The following is a 20,411-nucleotide window of genomic DNA, read 5'->3' on the forward strand; positions in this document are numbered from 1 at the left end:
CTTTTGCGACCTTCCACGACGACGACGATGACGACTTAGTCTTCTTGCCTGCAGCGGCGAGCGGGTGGGCGTAAAAGCAGCAAGCAGCCAGGCTCGACTCAGTCCTTTGCTTCCTGCCCTCTCACAGCGTCCCGCCCGCCCAAAAGGAAATGACATCAGAGGAAGGCGGGACGGCGCAGAGAGAGGGCAGGAAGCGAAGGACGGAGTCGAGCCTGGCTGTTGCTACTTTTACGCCTGCCCACCCGCCGCTGCAACTTCGGGAGTGGAGTGGAAGTGAGCCAGCCCATCTAGTCCACTGTAAGGAAGGAAGTCATTTGGTAAATGTGTTTCCACTTCCCTGCGCAGCCGTCGCTGTTCACTCAAAACACAGCAAGCAAACCTGTGAGCTGCTGCATCCACGTTGTTGTTCTTTATTGAGAGAGGGGAGATGCTACAAAGGGGGAGAGAGGGAGGGGCAGGGGAGACACTGGATAGAATAGGAAAGGGGATAGAAAGAAACAGGATGGGCAGGGGAGAGAGGAGAATTGCTGGACAACAGGGATTGATGGAAGGGATAGGGAAGAGAGGAAATTTGGAGATGGGTGGAGGAGAAGGCAGGGGAGAATGGAGAGTTGCTGGACATGGATGGATGGATGGAGAGGAGGGCAGGGGAGAGAATAGAAATTGCTGGACAAGGAGCGGAGGGCAGGGGAAGGAGGAGAATTGCTAAACATGGATGGATGGAGGGGAAAGAGGAGAGAGGAAATTTGCTGGGTATGGATGGATGGAGGAGAGGGCAGGGGAGAATGGAGAGTTGCTGGACAGATGGATGGAGGGAGGGAGGGGAGAGAAGTCAGGGAGGAGATGCACATGGATGGAGGGGAGGGAAGAGAGGAGAAATGCTGGACATGGATGGAGTGGAGGGCAGAGAAGAGAGGAAAAACGTTGGACAAGGATGGAGGGAAGGAAAGACAAAGGAAGGAGATGCACATGGATGGAGGGGAAGGGAGAGAGGAGAAATGCTGGACATGGATGGAGGGGAGGGAAGACAGAGGAAGTAGATGCACATGGATGAAGGGGAGTGAGGAGAAATGCTGGATATGGATGGAGGAGAAACTGCTGAGTTTAAGGGCTGGTTTGGAACACGTTGAGGGCAGATACTGAAACTTGAGGAAGGATAGGGACAGGGCTACAGATGGTAGACAGGACACATAAGGACACAGGAGGATGGTGGACATGGTGAGAGAAAAAAATATCAAATGGAAAGAAGACACTGCATAAAACAGAAGACACTGGGACCAAAGCGAATAAATCAGAAAACAAAGGTAGAAAAAAGTATTTTATTCAGAATTTATTAATTGGAATATGTCAGCTTTTGGAAATGTGCATCTGTGATATTTTGCATGTAAGTTTCAATGTTTCTAGTAGTGCTGCATGCTGAGTCTAACTTCTTGAGGTAACTTTCCAGTTCAGTATTTTGCCTTCATATCTTTTGATTTCTTGTTCCTTGTGTCATGTCTGTTGTGCCATGTGTTTTTCATCTGTGATCAAGGTGCAGTATTCTGCTAGTGTGTAGTATTTGCAGCCCTTTTTGTTTTGCTTTTTTTTTCACGAGGCAGTGTATTGGTGTTTTAGAGCCTAGTGTAATTACAGTTCTGCCTTTTCAAGCATAAGGTTGTAGCTCATCCTGTCCTTCGAATTAGTGCTGTTATGGTTTAGTAAGGATATGAGTGTGTTTTTGCACAAGTTTGTGTATAGCATTTTGCAATGGAGAGATTGTGGGATAATGTAATTATATTTAAAAATATCAATTTTTCCATTAAGTATGTATGTGGTTATACTGATGCAGGGCAGCTGTTGGGCAGACTACTTAGAAATCCATCATCAAGTGAATTCTAAGGCATTATTTTGTAGGATCCCAAGAGACACTACTCATACTTATATAGACAGTGCGTGCACACCCATATTAGCTCTGGGCCCACCCAAAATCTCAGGTCTGGCTATGCCACTGATAATGCTACCGACAATCAGTTACAGACTGCCCAGATGATATCTGGATAACCCCGGGATAGTGTGGGGTGAAGCAGGATATTATCTAGGTAACTTTGGACAGAAAAATTGCTGTCCTAAGTTGTCATGATAGTTATTCAGACAGAGCCACTTAATATCACCATTCTCTAAACCACTCTGGCAGGCAGTGCTGTTATCCAGAGAGCCGCTGTTGCTGAATACACAGGAATATGTGCAGCGCTGCGTATGCTTTGTAGCGCTATAGAAATGCTAAATAGTAGTAGTAGTAAAAGGAACAAGCCTGTGGTAACAGAGCTGGTTTCCGCCTTTTTGGTGTACATAAATAAAGTAATTTTGAATTTTACCTGCAACTATGTGTGTGTATGTGTATTTGTGTGTGTGCCATATTGCTAAGAGGTCTTGCAGTCAGCCATTAATCACTTACCTTTGTATATCCCATTCCAGCCACCCAACTGAACGTCTCCTTTCCGAGTCTCCAAAAATCCCCCATGGTCTGAGACAAAATAGGTTAGCGTGTTCTTTTGCAAACCTTGCTTGTCAACTGCTTCCAAAATCTGGCCTGAAATTAATGGCAGATGGCAGATGCGTTAGTCTACTTAGACTGAAGAGTAATAAAGGGCAACAAATTTGTACTGTTCTAGGCAAGGTATACTTGTTCTTCTAGGAAAAGTATAGTACTACTACTACTACTTAGCATTTCTATAGCGCTGCCAGGGTTACGCAGCGCTGTACAAGTTTAAACATGGGGAAGGACAGTCCCTGCTCAAGAGAGCTTACAATCTAAAGGTAAAAACTATGTAGTCAGTGTAGGTATCAGGAATGGGAAGGTGGTTAGGCACCAAAAGCAAGGGAGAAGAGATGGGCCTTGAGTAAGGACTTGAAAATGGGCAGGGAGGGCGCATGGCGTATGGGCTCAGGAAGTCTGTTCCAGGCATAAGGTGATGCGAGGCAGAAGGGGCGGAGTCTGGAATTAGCGGTGGTGGAGAAGGGTACAGAAAGGAGTGATTTGTCCTGAGAGCGGAGGTTACGGGTGGGAACATATGGGGAGAGGAGGGTAGAGAGGTAATGGGGGGCTGCAGATTGAGTGCACTTGAAGGTCAATAGGAGAAGCTTGAACTGTATATGTAGCGGATCGGGAGCCAGTGAAGCGACTTGAGGAGAGGGGTGATATGAGAGTATCGGTTCACGCGGTAGATAAGACGTGCGGCGGAATTTTGGACAGATTGAAGGGGGGATAGGTGGCTAAGCGGGAGGCCAGCGAGGAGAAGGTTGCAATAGTCAAGATGAGAGGTAACGAGCGAGTGGATGAGGGTTCGAGTGGTCTGTTCAGAGAGGAATGGGCGAATTTTGCTAATATTATAGAGGAAGAACCGACAGGTCTTAGCTGTCTGCTGGATATGGGCAGAGAAGGAGAGGGAGGAGTCAAAAATGACTCCGAGATTGCGGGCTGAAGAGACGGGGAGGATGAGGGCGTTGTCAACAGAGACAGAAAGTGGGGGAAGAGGAGAAGAGGGTTTGGGTGGAAAGACAAGGAGCTCAGTCTTTGCCATGTTCAGTTTCAGATGCCGGTTGGACATCCAGGCAGCGATGTCTGAAAGGCAGGCCAAAACTTTGACCTGGGTTTCAACTGTGATGTCGGGAGTGGAGAGATAAAGCTGGGTATCATCAGCATAGAGATGGTACTGGAAACCATGTGATGAGATCAACGAGCCCAGGGAAGAGGTGTATATCGAGAAAAGAAGCGGTCCAAGGACAGATCCTTGAGGGACCCCAACAGAGAGCGAGACGGGGGTGGAAGAAGAGCCATTAGAAAATACTCTGAAGGTGCGTTGGGAAAGATACGAGGAGAACCAGGAGAGGACGGAGCCCTAGAACCCAAATGAGGACAGTGTGTCAAGAAGTAAATTATGATTGACGGTGTCAAAGGCGGCAGATAGGTCGAGGAGGATGAGGATGGAATAGTGACCTTTGGATTTGGCAAGGAACAGGTCATTGCAGACTTTAGAGAGTGCTGTTTCTGTTGAGTGTAGTGGGCGAAAGCCAGATTGAAGTGGGTCGAGGACGGCCTGAGAGGAGAGAAAGTCAAGGCAGCGGCTGTGGACAGCACGTTCAAGTAATTTGGAGAGGAAGGGTAGAAGAGAGATGGGGCGGTAGTTGGAGGGACAGGTGGGGTCAAGTGATGGTTTTTTGAGAAGTGGTGTGACTACAGCGTGCTTGAAGGTGTCAGTGACAGTGGAGAGAGAGAGGTTGAGGATGTGACAGATTGAGGGGTTAACTGTAGGAGAGATGTTGGTAAGCAGATTGGTGGGAATGGGATCAGAGGAACAGGTGGTGCACTTAGAGGAAGAAAGAAGGCGAGCAGTTTCCTCTTCGGTGATCTCAGGGAAGGAGGAGAAGGAGGCCAGGTTAGGTTGGTTGAGGGAGTGGGTTAAGAAGTCACAGGGAGGAGAAGGCTTGGAAGTGAATTCAAGGTTTATCTTCTGCACTTTATCGCGGAAGTAGTCAGCTAGTGTTTGAGGAGAGAGAGAGGGGGGGGTGGGAGCGGAGGGTACTTTAAGTAGGGAGTTGAGGGTGGCGAAGAGGCGACAAGGGTTGGAGCCAAGAGAATTGGTTAATTGAGAATAATATTCCTGTTTGGCAAGGAATAGGGAGGACTGGAGGGCTCCAAAAACAAGTCTGCTGCTCTGGACCACCCACACCCACTGCAGAATCGCGGCTCACGCCCCAGGACCCCCAAAGAGGAAAATAATCCCCCAAAAAACTGAGGTTGTTTCCAAAGGCAGATTACAATAACAGTTAAGATGAACCCATGAGGAAATAGGATATCCTCACCGAGATTTGGCCATTTCTTACTGTATTCTATAGAACAGTGTAAAAAAATGAGCACAAAATACAGAGTTCATTACTGCTGTTTCTACCAGCTACAATAATTTTTTATGTTGTTTTAGTGATTTTCAATTTTAAGTCATGGTATATATCTATAAAAGGGAAGCTTTCAAATAAATAAAAAAAGCTGTCAAATAAAAAAAAAATCCAAACATAGGCTGCTATTGATTTTATGTAAAAAAATCTTTTCATCATAAGCAAAAATAAAGGCATATCACAGCACTAAAATCCATAATACAGCAAAGCAAGCTGTTGAGCAATGACACAAACATTTTGAATATAATCCCCCCCTTCATAAATCCCTCAAAAACTCAATACCCACCCCCAATCCCCTCCGAACAGAAAGAATACAAAAATCAAGAAGGTTTACTAAAACAATATAAACCTCACAAGTTTGCTATTGTTTTCAATAGCGTCTGTGAATGTTTGGGGGTCTCTCAATATGGCAGCAAGCTCCGCCCACTGGCTTCAGTCCACACAACGGGCCAGATAGGCTCATGCCATCTCCTTTCATAGAACCTCCTTGGTTCCACCCAGTTCCCTCTATGCTGAGCGGGAGTCCTCTAGTTGCATTGCTGCCATAGGGGGCGGTGCTTCAATATTGTGTTTTCAATCTCTGCAGACACTCAGGTTCCCTGGAGTTCTGCAGGACTTGACTGTCCCCTCACTGTTGAAAATGTGATAGCGAAACAGCACCCCCAACTGGCAGGACTGTAGGTGGAGGTCTCCCAGTCAGCTTAGAGGGAACAGTGGTTCTGCCCACGTGTACATCCCCCTTGTATTTATTTGCATACTACAGTACTAATGGGAATACTTATAGAATAGAACATAATGTGCTTATGCATGCAAGTACTTCTTTTACCTGCATTAACACATAAAAGGGTGCATACCCATGAGCGCCTAGTTATAAAATTGCCCTTTTAGTTTGTAGTTTGGGCTATCTTTTACATACAAATGTTTAAATGGCTGCTTCTATTCTAATATACTGTATCTAATCAGCTACAGAAACATTCCATTTTCCACTGTCTTTCACTGTAAAGCAGTGCTTCTCAACCCAGTCCTCGAGGCACATCCAGCCACTTGGGTTTTCAAGATATCCATAACAAATATGCATTAGAGAGATTTGCATTCTGAGGAGGCAGTGCATGCAGATCTCGTTCTTGCATATTCATGGTGGATATCCTAAATATTCGACTGGCTGAGTATGTCCTGAGGACTGGGTTGAGAAGTTCTGCTCTAATGACAGGCAAAATAAAAGTAAAAGTTACTTACCGATCATCCAGTCCATCTCCTCCACATTATCTCCATATAATCCATGCCGACTGCGACCAATGAACCTCTCGCTGGTGACGAGCGGAGTGTGCACATGTAAGAAGGAAACAAATAGAAGGAAAGGCCCTTTCTTGTTCCTGGAAGCAGATATATCAGTCTGTTACTCCTGGAGAAAAGTTCAGAACAAAGAGCAAAAGGAATTCATTCTTCTTTTAAAGTCTAAAGCAAGAATCACTCAGGTTTTAATGAGCATTAGGAAGGTCTCTCTAATGTACAGATGGTTGAATTTACGTTTAAAACTCAAGAAGCCACATCAAAATTTTATGTCTTGTTTGTTCACTTCCTTCCAGTGGCATAGCTACGTGTGGGCCTGGGTGGGCACAGGCCCAGCCATTCTTGCCTCAGGCCCATCCAGTCTACTGCCCCCCCCCCCAAAGCACCTCATTAGTGGTGCCTCACTCCTCTCTCTCCCTCCCTCTCATGTCAATTGTCCATCTCTCTCAACCCCCCTCGTCCCGTCTACCTTTGCGCCGTCAGCAGCGATTCCTGTAAGCAACCTGTGCCAGACCTGCAGGCTTCCCTCTACCGCGTCCCTCCCTCGATGACATCACTTCCTGTTTCCTCTGGTGGGGATGTGGTAGAGGGAAGCCTGCAGGGCTGGCGCAGGTTGCTTACTGGAATCACTGCTGGCGATGGCTTGGAGTTAGACCAGGAGGGAGAGAGGCGCAGATGCTGGGTGGGCAGAGAAAGATGACAATAAAAGGCAGAGGGGAAGTTTAAAAAAAATTGTATGTATGTACGGGGTTGGGGTGGGAATGGCCCACTCAGGTTAACTTGGGGCCCACTCGAAATGCCAGATCTGGTTACGCACCTGCTTCCTTATGTCACAACACGCATGAGTAAAGTACTACACTACTACTACTTATCATTTCTATAGCGCTACTAGACGTACGCAGTGCTGTACACTGGACATGAAGAGACAGTCCCTGTTCAACAGAGCTTACAATCTAATTAGAACAGACAAACAGGACAAATAAGGGATAAGAGAATTACTAGGGAATGATAAAATATGGGTACTGAAAAAGTGAGTAAGGGTTAGGAGTTAAAAGCAGCATCAAAAAGGTGGGCTTTTAGCCTACATTTGAAGATGGCCAGAGATGGAGCTTGACGTACCGGCTCAGGAAGTCTATTCCAGGCATATGGTGCAGCAAGATAAAAGGAACGGAGTCTGGAGTTAGCAGTGGAGGAGAAAGGTGCAGATAAGAGAGATTTACCCAGTGAATGGCGTTCCCAGGGAGGAGTGTAGGAAGAGAAGAGAGTGACGAGGTACTGAGCAACTGAAGAGTGAATGCATTTGTAAGTCAATAAGAGGAGTTTTGAACTGTATGCGGAAATGAATATGGAGCCAATGAAGTGACTCGAGGAGAGAGCTAATATGAGCATAGTTAGCTGCCAGAATAATGCCTGGTTTTATCACGTGCAAATCTGGCACCCTAAGTTAGTAAGCTCTGGAACGAGGGGGCATAGGACAAAGGTGAAAGGGGATAGACTCAGAAGTAACCTAAGGAAATACTTCTTCATGGAAAGGATGGTGAATTCATGGAACGACCTCCTGGTGGAGATGAAAACTGTATCTGAATTCAAGAGAGCTTGGGACAAGTACATAAGATCTCTAAGGGAGTGAGAGGGAGAGTAGATAGCATGGATGGGGAGGCTGGATAGGCCATATGGTCTTTATCTGCCTACATTTTTCTCTGTTTCTATTCTAAAGGTCACTTAATGCTAAGAAACCTTTATAGAATTTGCGCTTAATGTGGATCTTAATGGCGCCTAATTTTGGGTGCCACTTACTAAATGCGGAGTGGAGGAGTGGCCTAGTGGTCAGAGCACCGGTCTCGCAATCCAGAGGTGGCCAGTTCAAATCCCACTGCTGCTCCTTGTGATCTTGGGCAAGTTACTTAACCCTCCATTGCCTCAGGTACAAACTTAGATTGCGAGTCCTCCTGGGACAGAGAAATATCCAAAGTACCTGAATGTAACTCACCTTGAGCTACTACTGAAAAAGGTGTGAGCAAAAATCTAAATAAAATTAAAAAAAAAAAAAATCTGGCCCATAATGTCTAGCACTGTATAAGTTGTGTGAGTTCGGCCCATACTCTCCTCACCACCCACATATCAAATATGTACATGTAATTACAGAATAGCGCTTAAAATGGATTTTCAGCATTAATGCATGCATATGCCAATTTTCTAATCATTTCCATTCGTATCTGACATGTAAATAGTAGCACCTTATTTACAGAATTCAGTTTCAAGTTTTATTAAAAGCTTACTATCCCGCCTATGTCTAGGCGGCTTATATACTAAAACTTACATCAAAACAGTTTAATGCAAGGACAAAACAGGACACAGCAGGAAGATGGGCAGAACTATAATATCCAAATAGGAGAGAGGGGATGTTAAAAAAAAAAAAAGGAAGGAACATTAAAACTCTGTAGGTTGTTGACCCCTTTATATATATTTAAATCATATTTATTGCATGACTCACAGTAAATACATATGCCAAATTATCATATTTCAGCCATACACCCAGTTATACATTTTCATGTACCCCTCAGCCTCCCACTACCCCCCACCCAACTTCCCTAACCCCCTCCTTTAAAGAGTAACAAACAGAAATACAACAAAACAAAAAGAAAACATTTGATGATACATATTTTTATTGGACTAATTTAATACATTTTTAACTAGCTTTCGAACTCCAGAACCTTCTTCCTTAGGTCAGGAATAAAGAAAAGATGACAGTGTGAGAATATATATGTCAAACATAAAAACAGAGAGAAATGAAGGTAGATTAAATTCTGTCTGCCCATCCAATCCATATACTATCCTTTCTTTTCCCTTACAGATCCTATGAACTTGTCCCAAGCTTTCTTGAATTCAGTCTCCCATCTTTCCCCTTTCCTCCTATGCTCCCTTATTCTAGAGCTTCCTTTCAATTGAAAGCGACTCGCCTCCTGTGTATTTATGTCACAGAGGTATTTGAACGTCTCTATCAAATCTCCACTCTCCCTCCTTTCTTCCAAAGTATACATATTTGCATCATTTTGCACTTGCTCACAATAAATGTCATAAGAACATAAGTATTACCATACTGGGATACAGGGCCGTGCCTAGGGTCTCTGGAGCCCCCCTGCAGACTATCAGTTGGCACCCCCAACCCCCCCCCCCCCCCCCCCCCCGCGCACAAGATGCTAAGGAAATAGGAGCTGTAAAAATGGAGTGCATCTTTGTGGGATTGCTCAACAAATAGAGGGTTTACAACCACTTAGCTTTTCGTGCTTTCATGTTCACGAAATTAGTAATTAAATCTTTGATATCTAACTGGGCACATATATCATTCTCAATAGCAATCATAGCAAGGCTTACAAGCCTTTCTTGCGAAATACTTGATCGCAAATAATTTTTTATGATTTTTAACCGTGAAAATGATCGCTCACCACTTGCCACACTGACAGGAATTGTCAGCAATATTCTTAGAAACAAATTGCTATACATTGCAAAATAAGATAGCAGTGTAAATTCTCAAAGTGGACATATTCCAAACGCTAAAATGAAAATAAAATGATTTTTTTCTACCTTTGTTGTCTGGTGACTTTCTTTTTCTGATCATGCTGGCCCAGTATCTGATTCTGCTGCTATCTGTCCTCTTAACTCCGTTTCCAGGGCTTCCTTTCCATTTATTTCTTTACTTTCCTCCTTTCTTCTTCATTTCTTGCTCTATATCCATAAGTAAAAGCTGGGTCCTCCGCAGACTTGACTGTCCAGTGGATCCAGCTTCTGCCTATTTTCTCCATCCATGTGCAGTTTTTCTCCTCCCTTTTCCCTCATCTCATCTCCTTCCTCTCTCTTCCCTCCCCTCCATCCATGCCCAGCATTTCTTCTCTGTCCTTCCCTTCCATCCATGTGCATCTCCTTCCTCTGTCTTCCCTTCCCTCCCCCTCCATCCATGTCCAACAATTCTCCTCTCTCCCCTCCCCTTCATGTCCAGCAATTTCTCCTCTCTCCCTGGGCCCTGCCCTCCCATCCATGTCCCTCTCTGCCCTTCCCTTACCTCAGCTGTCAGCTTTAAATCTTTTACCTCCAACAGTCGCAGCAGCTGAGCAGCATCAGTGAAAGCGCTGCCGATGTCTCCAGCCTTCCCTTCGCACTCGCTCGTTCGTTTCCTCACTGTCCCGCCTTCTTCTGATGTCATTTCCTTGCGAGGGCGGGTCACTGAGGGAACGAACGAGCAAGCGCAAAAGGAAGGCTGGAGATGTCGGCAGCGCTTTCACTGACCCTGCTCAGCTGGTGCGACCATCGGAGGTAAAAGATTTAAAGCCCCCAAGGCGGCACGGAACTGAGGTAAGCGGCGAGGGTAAGCACCACGGCGGCGCCCTCCAGAGGTCAGCACCCCCCTGCAGTGCTTACCCCGCTTACTGTGTTGGCACGGCCCTGCTGGGATAGACTGAAGGTCCATCAAGCCCAGCATCCTGTTTCCAACAGTGGCCAATCCAGGTTAGAAGTACCTGGCAAGATCCCAAAACAATACAATACATTTTCTGCTGCTAATCCTAGAAATACTGTCAAACCAAAAGTGGCTGATCTCTACTAATCAAGTTCAAAATATCAAATAAATGGTTAGTAGAGTTGTTGTTTAGAGTAATGCCCGCTTCTACGATGCGCGAACATGTAGACACTGCTAATGGAAGAGGAGTCTCATACGCTACACAGCTGAATACACATCACCATATGGTGAATCTTAGCTACTGTGTGCCTTTATAATCATAGACTCACCTACCCCCTCCTTTATGTTAGTACTTCCTGTCTACTGACCGCAACTGTGCTACATGCTATGGTCGCACTCTAGAATGGTTTTACCTCAATTATAACTTAATGCATCGATGGCAGCGCTTTTACTTAACTGTGTCGGCCGGCGTGCTCTGTTTCCCCGACAGGTGCCTGTTTCACAAGAACGCTTTGTCAAGGGGAAATAATACCACCGGACCTGTGAAAATGTAATTAGTATAAACTATGTAAAAGCGTGCTAGCCAACTGATAATTCTTACTCTACTTGCTCGTGTCTTACCTCTTCACCTCGCTAGCGCTGTCTAACCGCCATCCGCACAGAATCCAACATGGCCGTGGCGTCAATTTAACTTACACCTCACAGGAAACAGCTGATTTAGAAGTTACGTGCACAGGGAACAGCTGATTGGAAACTACAGCAACTGTCATAAAATACTAAAGATAGTTAAATGATGAATGATTTAAATGAAACAACCCCAGTGTAAATATGTGTTTAAACCCCCAGGCTCTAAGGTATTTAAATGGTAAATCCAATAGGTCTCTCTCTGCAATAATCTTCTGTTATGGTCACCACCCCCCCCCCCCCCCCCCCCCCCCCCAGGCATGGGACTGATCTGTTCTATCACCACGCACTGCAAACTAACAATCGAATGATGACATCGGACACAATGTTGGACTAATGGTGCACCCAGATTTTGAGATAGAATCCTAGACCGATGCTCGGTCATTCTGGCATGTAATGACCTAGTCAATTTGCCTACATATGCCTTGTTACATGGACACCGTATGTAGTAGATCACACCGACGGATCTGCAGGTGGTCCGTTGCTTCAATTTGTACACCACCCCATTATGTGTGAGGTTGTCAGTCTCTATTGTAAGGACACAGGTTTTGCACTGTGTCTTATTACATTTGTAATGCCCCGCCGATAATATGGTTGTGTCCACAATGTTATCTGGTAATGCTGCTGGGCTGAGGATTTCTTTGAGATTTTTGGATAGTGAAAAAGCTCTTCTTAAATGAAATCCGTCAAAAAGTGGATGCGACTGCATGATATCCCAGTGCTGCCGAATGACGTGGGCTGCAGCTTCACCTCCTGGTACATATCTCATTACAAAGGTCATAGTAGGATCCTCATTGTGGTTGCTCATTCTGGGTTGTAATAACAAATCCCTGTTGTTAAACTTCGCCCTGCGATACGCTTTCTTCAAAATCTTAGCCGGATAATTCCTTTGCATAAGGTGCTCACTGAAATGCTGAGCCTGCGTTTTATAATCCTCAGATGATGTACAAATCCTTTTAAACCGGAGAAATTGTGAGAATGGTAAACTCTCGCGTAGGGCTTTAGGATGGCAGCTACCAAAGTCCAAAAGAGTGTTTTTGTCTGTGGGCTTGGTAAACACCCTGGTGATGAATATCCCTTGTTGTAATTGTACTTCGACATCTAAAAAATGTATTTCATTATGTGACCATGACAAGGTAAATTGTATATTAGAATGGCGTTGATTGAGCCAAGAAAAAACGGACGTCAATTCCTCAGGACTTCCTGACCACAACAAAAACACATCGTCTATGTAGCGGCACCAAACCACAATTCTAGAAAAAAGGGGGCTTCGATGTAACCAGCATTCCTCAAATGCTGCCATGTACATGTTGGCAAGGGTGGGGGCGAATGTCACACTCAAGGCAACCCCTGATTTCTGTAGAAATAATTTCTTCTTAGAAAGAAAATAATTGTTACAAAGCGCTGTTCTTGTTATTCTTAAGATGAATTCAGATGGTACTTCGTTTGGTCATGGATGATGTTCCAACGCATTGCTGATTTCCTCGAGTAATTCATCCTGAGGAATCACGGTGTACAAAGATTTTATGTCCAACGTGGCCATAATCGTAGAAGCGGGCATTACTCTAAACAACAACTCTTCTAACCATTTATTTGATATTTTGAATCCTAGAAATAAGCAGTGGATTTCCCCATCTTAATAATGGCTTATGTACTTTTCTTTTTAGGAAGTTATCCAAAGCATTTTTAAACCCCACTAAGCTAACTGCTTTTACAATATTCTCTGGCAAATAATTCCAGAGTTTAAATACACATTGAGTGAAGAAATATTTTCTCCAATTTGTTTTAAATATACTACTTTCCCAGATCACCTCTGCATGATTTTAAAGATAAATTACATATTACTTACAATAATTCTACAAGTTCATTTTTCAATTACTCTGGGATGAATACCATCTGGTCCAGGCAATTTGCTACTCTTTAATTTGTCAAATTGCGCCATTACATCTTGCAGGTTTATAGAGATTTCATTCAGTTTCTCCGACTCATCAGCTTTGAGTACCATTTCTGGCACCGGTATCTCTCCCAAATCTTCCTCGGTGAAGACCGAAGCAAAGAATTCATTTAATCTCTCCGTTATGGCTTTGTCTTCCTTGAGTGCCCCTTTTACCCCTTGGTCATCTAGAGGTCCAACTGATTCCCTTGCTGGCTTCCTTGCTTTTAATATACCCCAAAAAATGTTTACTATGTGTTTTTGCATCCAATGCAATCTTTTTTCAAAGTCCCCCTTTGCCTTCTTTATCAGCGCATAGCATTTGACTTGGCATTCCTTATGCTGTTTCTTATTATTTTCAGTTGGATCCTTCTTCCATTTTCTGAAGGATTTTCTTTTAGCTCAAATAGCTTCCTTCACCTCACTTTTTAACTATTGTGAAGATGAGGCTTCTGCTCCCATTCTCCAGCAGGCCTCACTGGCCTGTGGCCTCTGAACAGGACTCCAAACAGTCTCTGCCCAGCATCCTGAGCAATCCAACCTCAAGCTCCTGGGCCCCTTTCTCATTGTATGCAGATTAGCATGTTATCCTTTCACGCTCAGGGTGACCTGGTTCTCCAGAGGCAAAAATTAAACAGGTCTTACCAACAGCATATTCAGGCAATTCTTTATTTCAGCCCCTGGGCACACTTCTTCTAGCTTAATACTTTATACATTCATAGGTCTTCACACTGAGCCTCCCCACACAGATACATGGGCTCAGTACTACATCAATACTTTGGGGACTCCCAACCCCAGGCTTTGCAGCCTGCTTCTCTCAGTACTTTGGACACACAGTCCTCCCCTTTGAACACACAGTTCTTTACCAGTACTTGGGACACCCAGTCATTCCTTCTTTGAACACACAGTCCAACACTAATGCTTTGGGGACTTCTTACCCCAAGATTTTCAGCCTGCTTCTCTCCTTTGGACACACAGTCCACCACAAGTCCATAGGGTTAGCTAGTATCTTCCAGGGGAATCTCTCTGCTTCTGCTCCCAGCTCTCTTCTCTTTCTTTCACATCTCAGGTGGGGTATAAAGTGGTTAATAGCTAAACAGGACCCAGCCCATAACCGCCTGCACCTGTGGACCTCCCAGGGCTCTCCCCGGTCCTAGCGACCTCCATCTATTCTCCTAGCGCCCTCTAATGGCCTACCCCGGACATCCTGGACATTTTTAGGGGAACAGCGCCATCTAGTGGCCTGCCCAGGCTAGGACAGCCTCTTATTTATCACACTATGCTGGCTGTCGTTTGGTCTTCCTTCCTCCTTTATTAATACATGGAATATATTTGGCCTGGGCTTCCAGGATAGTATTTTTGAACAGCATTCACGCCTGATGTAAATGTTTGACCTTTGCAGCTACTTCTCTAAGTTTTTATTCACCATTCTTCTCATTTTATCATAGTCTCCTTTTTTGAAAGTTAAAAGCACCCATTAAATTCAAAGGCAGTGCACTCGCCGTTAATGAGAAAGTAGTTACCCACCTGCATTTTACCACCCTTTAGAGCATGCCTGATTTGTATGTGTTCTTTGTCCTCGGTGTACATCAGCCAACGGATACTGGCTGTTGAATATCTCTTGATCTGTCGATGATAATCATCAGCCGATGACAGAGCTATGGTTCTCGGTTTAACACACATGAATCTGAACATGGCCATACACACGGAAGTAAGTGTGATGTAGTGGAATGGGTCTATAAAATTCCTTAGGGTTTCCAATATCACTGAAAAATGATAAGGCCCAGCTCAGATCCGCACAAATCTGATGCATTTGGCCGGCACAAACCGTATTATCGAAAAAAAAGATGGACTCCCATTCTTTTCAAAAATACGGTCTGTCCCGCCTCTTCACATACCCGTTTTCGGACATAGACGCCCATGGAGATGGGCGTTCGTGTTCGATTATGCCCCTCCACGACACCTAGCTCTTTCTTGAGTGTTGACTCCTAATGTGGGCCCTAGCATCATAATTATGATTCAGGTTATTCTTCCCAATGTGCATCACTTTGCATTGGTCTACACTAAATTTCATCTGCTATTTGAATGCCCAGTTTTTCAGTTTCCTAAGGTCTTCCTGCAATTTTTCACAATCTGCATGCATTTTGACAACTTTGAATAGTTTTGTGTCATCTGCAAATTTAATCACCTCACTTATCATTCCAATTTCCAGATCATTTATAAATATGTAAAATAGTACCGGTTCCAGTACAGATCCCTACAGCACTCCACTATTCACCCTCCTCCATTTAACCCTACTGTCTGTTTTCTGTCCAATAACCGATTCTTAATCCATTGAAGGAAATTGCCTCCTATCCCATGACTCCTTTATTTTCTCAGGAGTCTCTCATGAGGTACTTTGTCAAAAGCGTTCTGAAAATCTAGACATATTGCATCAACCGGCTCACCCGCTGTGCCTTCTAGAAGCTGTTAATGCTGTGGCAGAAAGTTCATGTTTTAAAACTATGAGGAAAAGGGTATGGAGAATAGTTAATAAAGTCTGCTTTTTTAAAATTCTGTCTATCAATACCTATTATTCCTCTTTTTTTTTTAATTTTTTAAAAAATTTTTTATTTATCATTTTACTTAATTACATTCACATTTATCACGTAAATGTAAGGAAAAACAGAAATTAATATAAGGAAAAAGAAAAAACATTTTCTCTCAACAATATACCGTATTTTTCGGACTATAAGACGCACTTTTTTCCCCCAAAATTTGGGAGGAAAATGGGGGGTGCGTCTTATAGTCCGAAGGTAGCGTTTTTGGATCGCCGTCCCGTACTTACGCGATGCCATGTTCCGTGGTGGTCTAGTGACGTCGGGGCAGGAAAGAGCCCCCTCTTTCCTGCCCATCGCGCTGCTCTCTGTTATGATTGGGGTCTGAACCCCTCTCAAACTTACCTCTTTCCTGGGGGTCAGCTTCTTAGCTGGCTTCTGTTTCTTTTCTCTTTCCTTTCTGAGCTGGCTCTGTCTCTCTGTGCTGGCAGCTTCCAGCAGCATGGGTTAATTGTCTCACTTCACTACAGCTGTGTGTGTGTTGCCTGAGTTGCTCTACCTCTCTTTGGGTGTACTGGCTTCAAGTGTTTCACAGTTTTGCATTGGTGTGGGTTGGGCCTCTCTGGGTCAGTGTGCTTTTGCCTAGGTCTAGGGAGTGTGACATCATCAGGGAGGGCCTTGATAAGGAAGTGGTCTTGTTTCCTTCAGGGCCTTTGCAACAGTGGTGTTTGCTGTAGGTAGGGTGGTGCAGTGTGCACTTCTGACGTTGTGTCTAGTTTCCCTGCTTGCTTTTGCTAAGGTCCAGGTTAGTGTTAGTGCAGTGTGCACTGGTGTTTGTGTGTTTGGTCCCCCTGCTTTTCCCTCTTGGTTTTGGAAGCATTGCTGTGTGTAGGGCTTTGGAAGCTCTGTTGTTGATAGAAGTACTTCAGGGTTTGGTGTTGTTAGGAACACTGCAGAGTTTGCTGTTAGAAGTACTTCTGGGATTGTGCTATTGGGAGCATTGCAGTCTTTGCTGTTGGTGTTTGGTGCTTTAGAAGCACTTTTGGCTTATGTGTTAGCTTCCCTCCTTGTGGCTCCCCTGTCTTCCCTTTTAGTGCTAGGAGCTCTTCTGGTTGCTTGCCAGAGTAGTGCTTAGGAAGCACCTTGTTAGTTGTATCTAGCTTGCTAGAGCAGTGCTTAGGTAGCTGGTTTAGTTTTGTGTTTAGCTTATTAGTGTAAAGCTCTGCTTGTAGCTTGGTGTAGTAGCACCTGTGTTAGCTTTGTATTTAGTACCCTGCTCTGTTAGTTTAGGGCTTAGGAAGTCCCTTTCTTGAGCAGGGCTTAGGAGCTCCTGTTTAGTATAGGGCTTAGGAAGTCCTTTTGTCAGTTTACTGTTAGGAACACTCCTGCTGGTTTAGGGCTTGGGAGCAAGTAGATCAGTTTAGGTTTAGGAGCACTTCTGTTTCCAGTCCTGGTCCCTATGTCATCCGGTATCCAGTAAGTCCTGTCGGCTACTCGAACCCAGGAGCTCAACTCTTGGGGGGTTTAGTAGCTAAGTACAGGTGAAGCTGTTGGACCAGTCCAGTGTGCTCCAGTCCCGTGTTCCGGTCCTGTGTCCTCCAGTCCGGGGGACCAGTCCAGGGTGTTCCAGTCTGGTGTGCTCCAGTCCAGTGTGTTCCGGTCCGGTGTGTGTTCCAGTCCGGGGGATTGCAGTCCAGTGTTCCAGTTCTGTGTCCTCCAGTCTGGGGGATTCCAGTCCATGTGTTCCGGCTCGCTGGGCGGTGCCTGCAGTCCCTGCCGGTGCCGGTGTGCTTGCCCAGCGTTGGTTGGTGGGTTTTGCCTGCTGCTGTCGCTCCTCGTCAGCAGCCCAAGGGCTCACGTTTGCTCCAGAGCCCGGCCCCGCGGGCTCTGAACCTGAGAACCTGACACTCTCCGTGCTCCTCACTGCTTTCTGACGGTCTCGGCGAGATTCAAAATGGCCGCCGAGAATCTCACTAGACCACCACGGAACATGGCATCGTGTAAGTACGGGACGGCGGTCCAAAACTCGGACAAGACGCACCGCAGCACCTAGGTTTTAGAGGAGGGAAAAAGGAAAATTTTTTTTTTCCTATTTCCCTCCTCTAAAACCTAGGTGCGTCTTATGGTCCGGTGCGTCTTATAGTCCGAAAAATACGGTATATAATTGTCCACAATTGGGGGATCCAAGATCAGGAAAACAATCTCAAAGAAAATAAGAAAAACACCAAGTGGTTAATCTTACAAATTCATATTTTCTGAGGGAGGAAGGTTAATCGGTAATTGCAGCCGGTACAGTGGTAACTAAAGGAAGTTGCTGCAGAGGGTTCTTCTTCTGTTCTTTTAACTCCACAAGCTCTTGTACTTTCTTGGGGTTATTCCTCTTTTAAACTCCAATCTTTAAGTTACCAAACCACAGAGCACAATAATGTTCACTTACCCAGAGAAATGTCCTCTTCTCTCAGAACTTCTCAGAAAGAAAGTTAAGTGGGACTCTTCCTCTCTATATAGTTTTAATTCTAAGGGAACTGCTTCAAGCAGACCCTTTGAAGCTAATCCAGTAATCAGATTGCCCTTAGTAACCTTTGCAACTATTTTACGTCCTCACACCTTAATTACTACCTAATTTGGGTCAGTAGCAGTGCTACCTCTCCAGCAGCCAAGGAACAGAAAATAATTTTCTTTTAGGACAAAGTTTAAGCCCTGCTACTATCCTTTCTAATGTTCTTAGCTGTTAAGTTTCTACCTCTAGAGAAAGTTTCAGTTTAAAACTATGGGGGAAAAGGTTGTATGCTATGGAAACTAGTTAATAATACTTGCTTCTCTTTTTATTTTTTTCTCTAAGAGTGAGCTAGGCCCTGCTGTTCCTTTTACAGGATATCTGTTAATGCTGTGGCAGAAAGTTCAAGTTTTAAAACTATGGAGACCAGTTATTAAAGTTTGCTTTTTTTTTAATTATTCTGTCTTTATTAATAAACTACAATTTCTCTTTTACAACCAATCTTTAAGTTACCAAAGCACAGAGCAAAATAATGTTCACTTACCTAGAGAAATGTCCTCTTCTCAGAACTTCTCATTTAAAAAGAAAAAAAAAAAACTTTGCTTATCTGTAACTTTCCCTGTTGATAAAATATGCCGTTTTATTTATGTGATCTGCCTTAGCTTTGTCACGTGTAGATGTGAAGAGGGACAGGGGTACACACTATTTTGAGGAGGGGCAGGGTACGGCGTGATATTAATCAGCAACATTTTTAAAACAGCCAAACTTGCAAACAGCGTAGAATGTGTAGGTCTGGAGTTTTTTTCTCTGCTTGTTTGTTGTGCGGGGCTACCTGCTACTGATCTGCATTGCCAGGTTTGTATCCTACATACAGAAAAGGAAGGGGGTTTGGGAGAGACAGCAGAACGATTGATCTCACAGAGACAATGAATAACATGCTTGTTGAAAAGCTGAGAGGAGGGTCCACTTTAAAGAAGAGAAGTCAAAGTTGCAAACAGCAAAAATCAGAAGTTATTGAAAGCCTGACAGGTCAGATTCCCCCTCCCCTTTGGTTTCTTGTGAAAGTTAATCTTAAAACAGCTTTGTGTCTGCTGCCTGCTGCCTCGTGTTGTGAAAAAACAGATCCTTTTCAAAGGAAAATTCTGAAGGCTAAAATGCCTATTTTCTTTCCTGTGAGAACAAAGGTTAAGCTGCACACATTCATCCATGGCTGTAGGGGGTGTGAGGGGAGGTATTTGACATCACTTCCCATCACGTGACCTCCATCCAAGATGGCAGCTAGTAGTAGAAACAGAAAGTATCATAATGTGCCCAGTGGTAGCCGCCATCTTGGAAAAGGTGAAATTAGGTCTTACCTGCTAATTTTCTTTCCTCTAGACCCTCCAGACCGGTCAAGACGCGTGGGTTATGTCCTCCTACCAGCAGAGGGAGACTGAGAAACACTGAGCTTTTGAATACTGTATATATAACCTGTGCAGTACATCCACTAGCCAGTATAACCCTGACAAAGCAGAGAAAACCAAAACACCAACTACAACTAACTACCCTGTACGTGGTCACTGCCAACTGGACACTTTCTTCATCTCTTTCATTGTGCCCTTTTTATTGTGTGTGCTTCCACAGGTGGACTCTCAAACACGGTCACACCTAACCAGACTCATAACAACAAAAGTCTGAAACCATAGAAATCACACTCAACAGCTGCCAAGATAGAACAACAGAAAGACCAGACTAAAACAAACCTCCTGGCCTAAAGTACAGACAGGGCGGGCCTTGACCGGTCTGGAGGGTCTAGAGGAAAGAAAATTAGCAGGTAAGACCTAATTTCACCTTCCTCCACGACCCTCCAGACCGGTCAAGACGCGTGGGAAGTACCAAAGCAGTAACATCCTAAGGGCGGGATCCACGAAGGCCAGAGGTCAACACTGCAGCCCCAAAGCCTGCCTCGTCCTTGGCATGTACATCAATCCTGTAATGTTTAACAAACGAATGCAAAGACGACCAAACCGCCGCTCGACAAATATCTAACGGCGGAATCATACTACTCTCCGCCCAGGAGGTCGCCATTCCCCTGGTAGAATGAGC

At 44.6% G+C, this 20,411-nt stretch overlaps 1 protein-coding gene across 4 annotated transcripts in view; it reads right to left on the bottom strand.

Moving 5' to 3' along the window:
• LOC115469447 (arylsulfatase D-like) overlaps window positions 1-20,411 on the bottom strand; it is a 217,049-nt gene that overhangs the window by 23,713 nt on the left and 172,925 nt on the right. For all 4 annotated transcript variants that reach the window (XM_030202112.1, XM_030202114.1, XM_030202115.1 and 1 more), the window contains 2 exons: window positions 6,169-6,305; window positions 2,435-2,569 (listed from right to left, as the gene is read on the bottom strand). In XM_030202112.1, the coding sequence (XP_030057972.1) occupies window positions 2,435-2,569; window positions 6,169-6,305 (272 nt within the window). The remainder of the gene's footprint in view (window positions 1-2,434; window positions 2,570-6,168; window positions 6,306-20,411) is intronic.

Source organism: Microcaecilia unicolor, chromosome 4 (genome assembly GCF_901765095.1).
Source record: "Microcaecilia unicolor chromosome 4, aMicUni1.1, whole genome shotgun sequence".
In the NCBI taxonomy this organism is placed as follows: domain Eukaryota; kingdom Metazoa; phylum Chordata; class Amphibia; order Gymnophiona; family Siphonopidae; genus Microcaecilia; species Microcaecilia unicolor.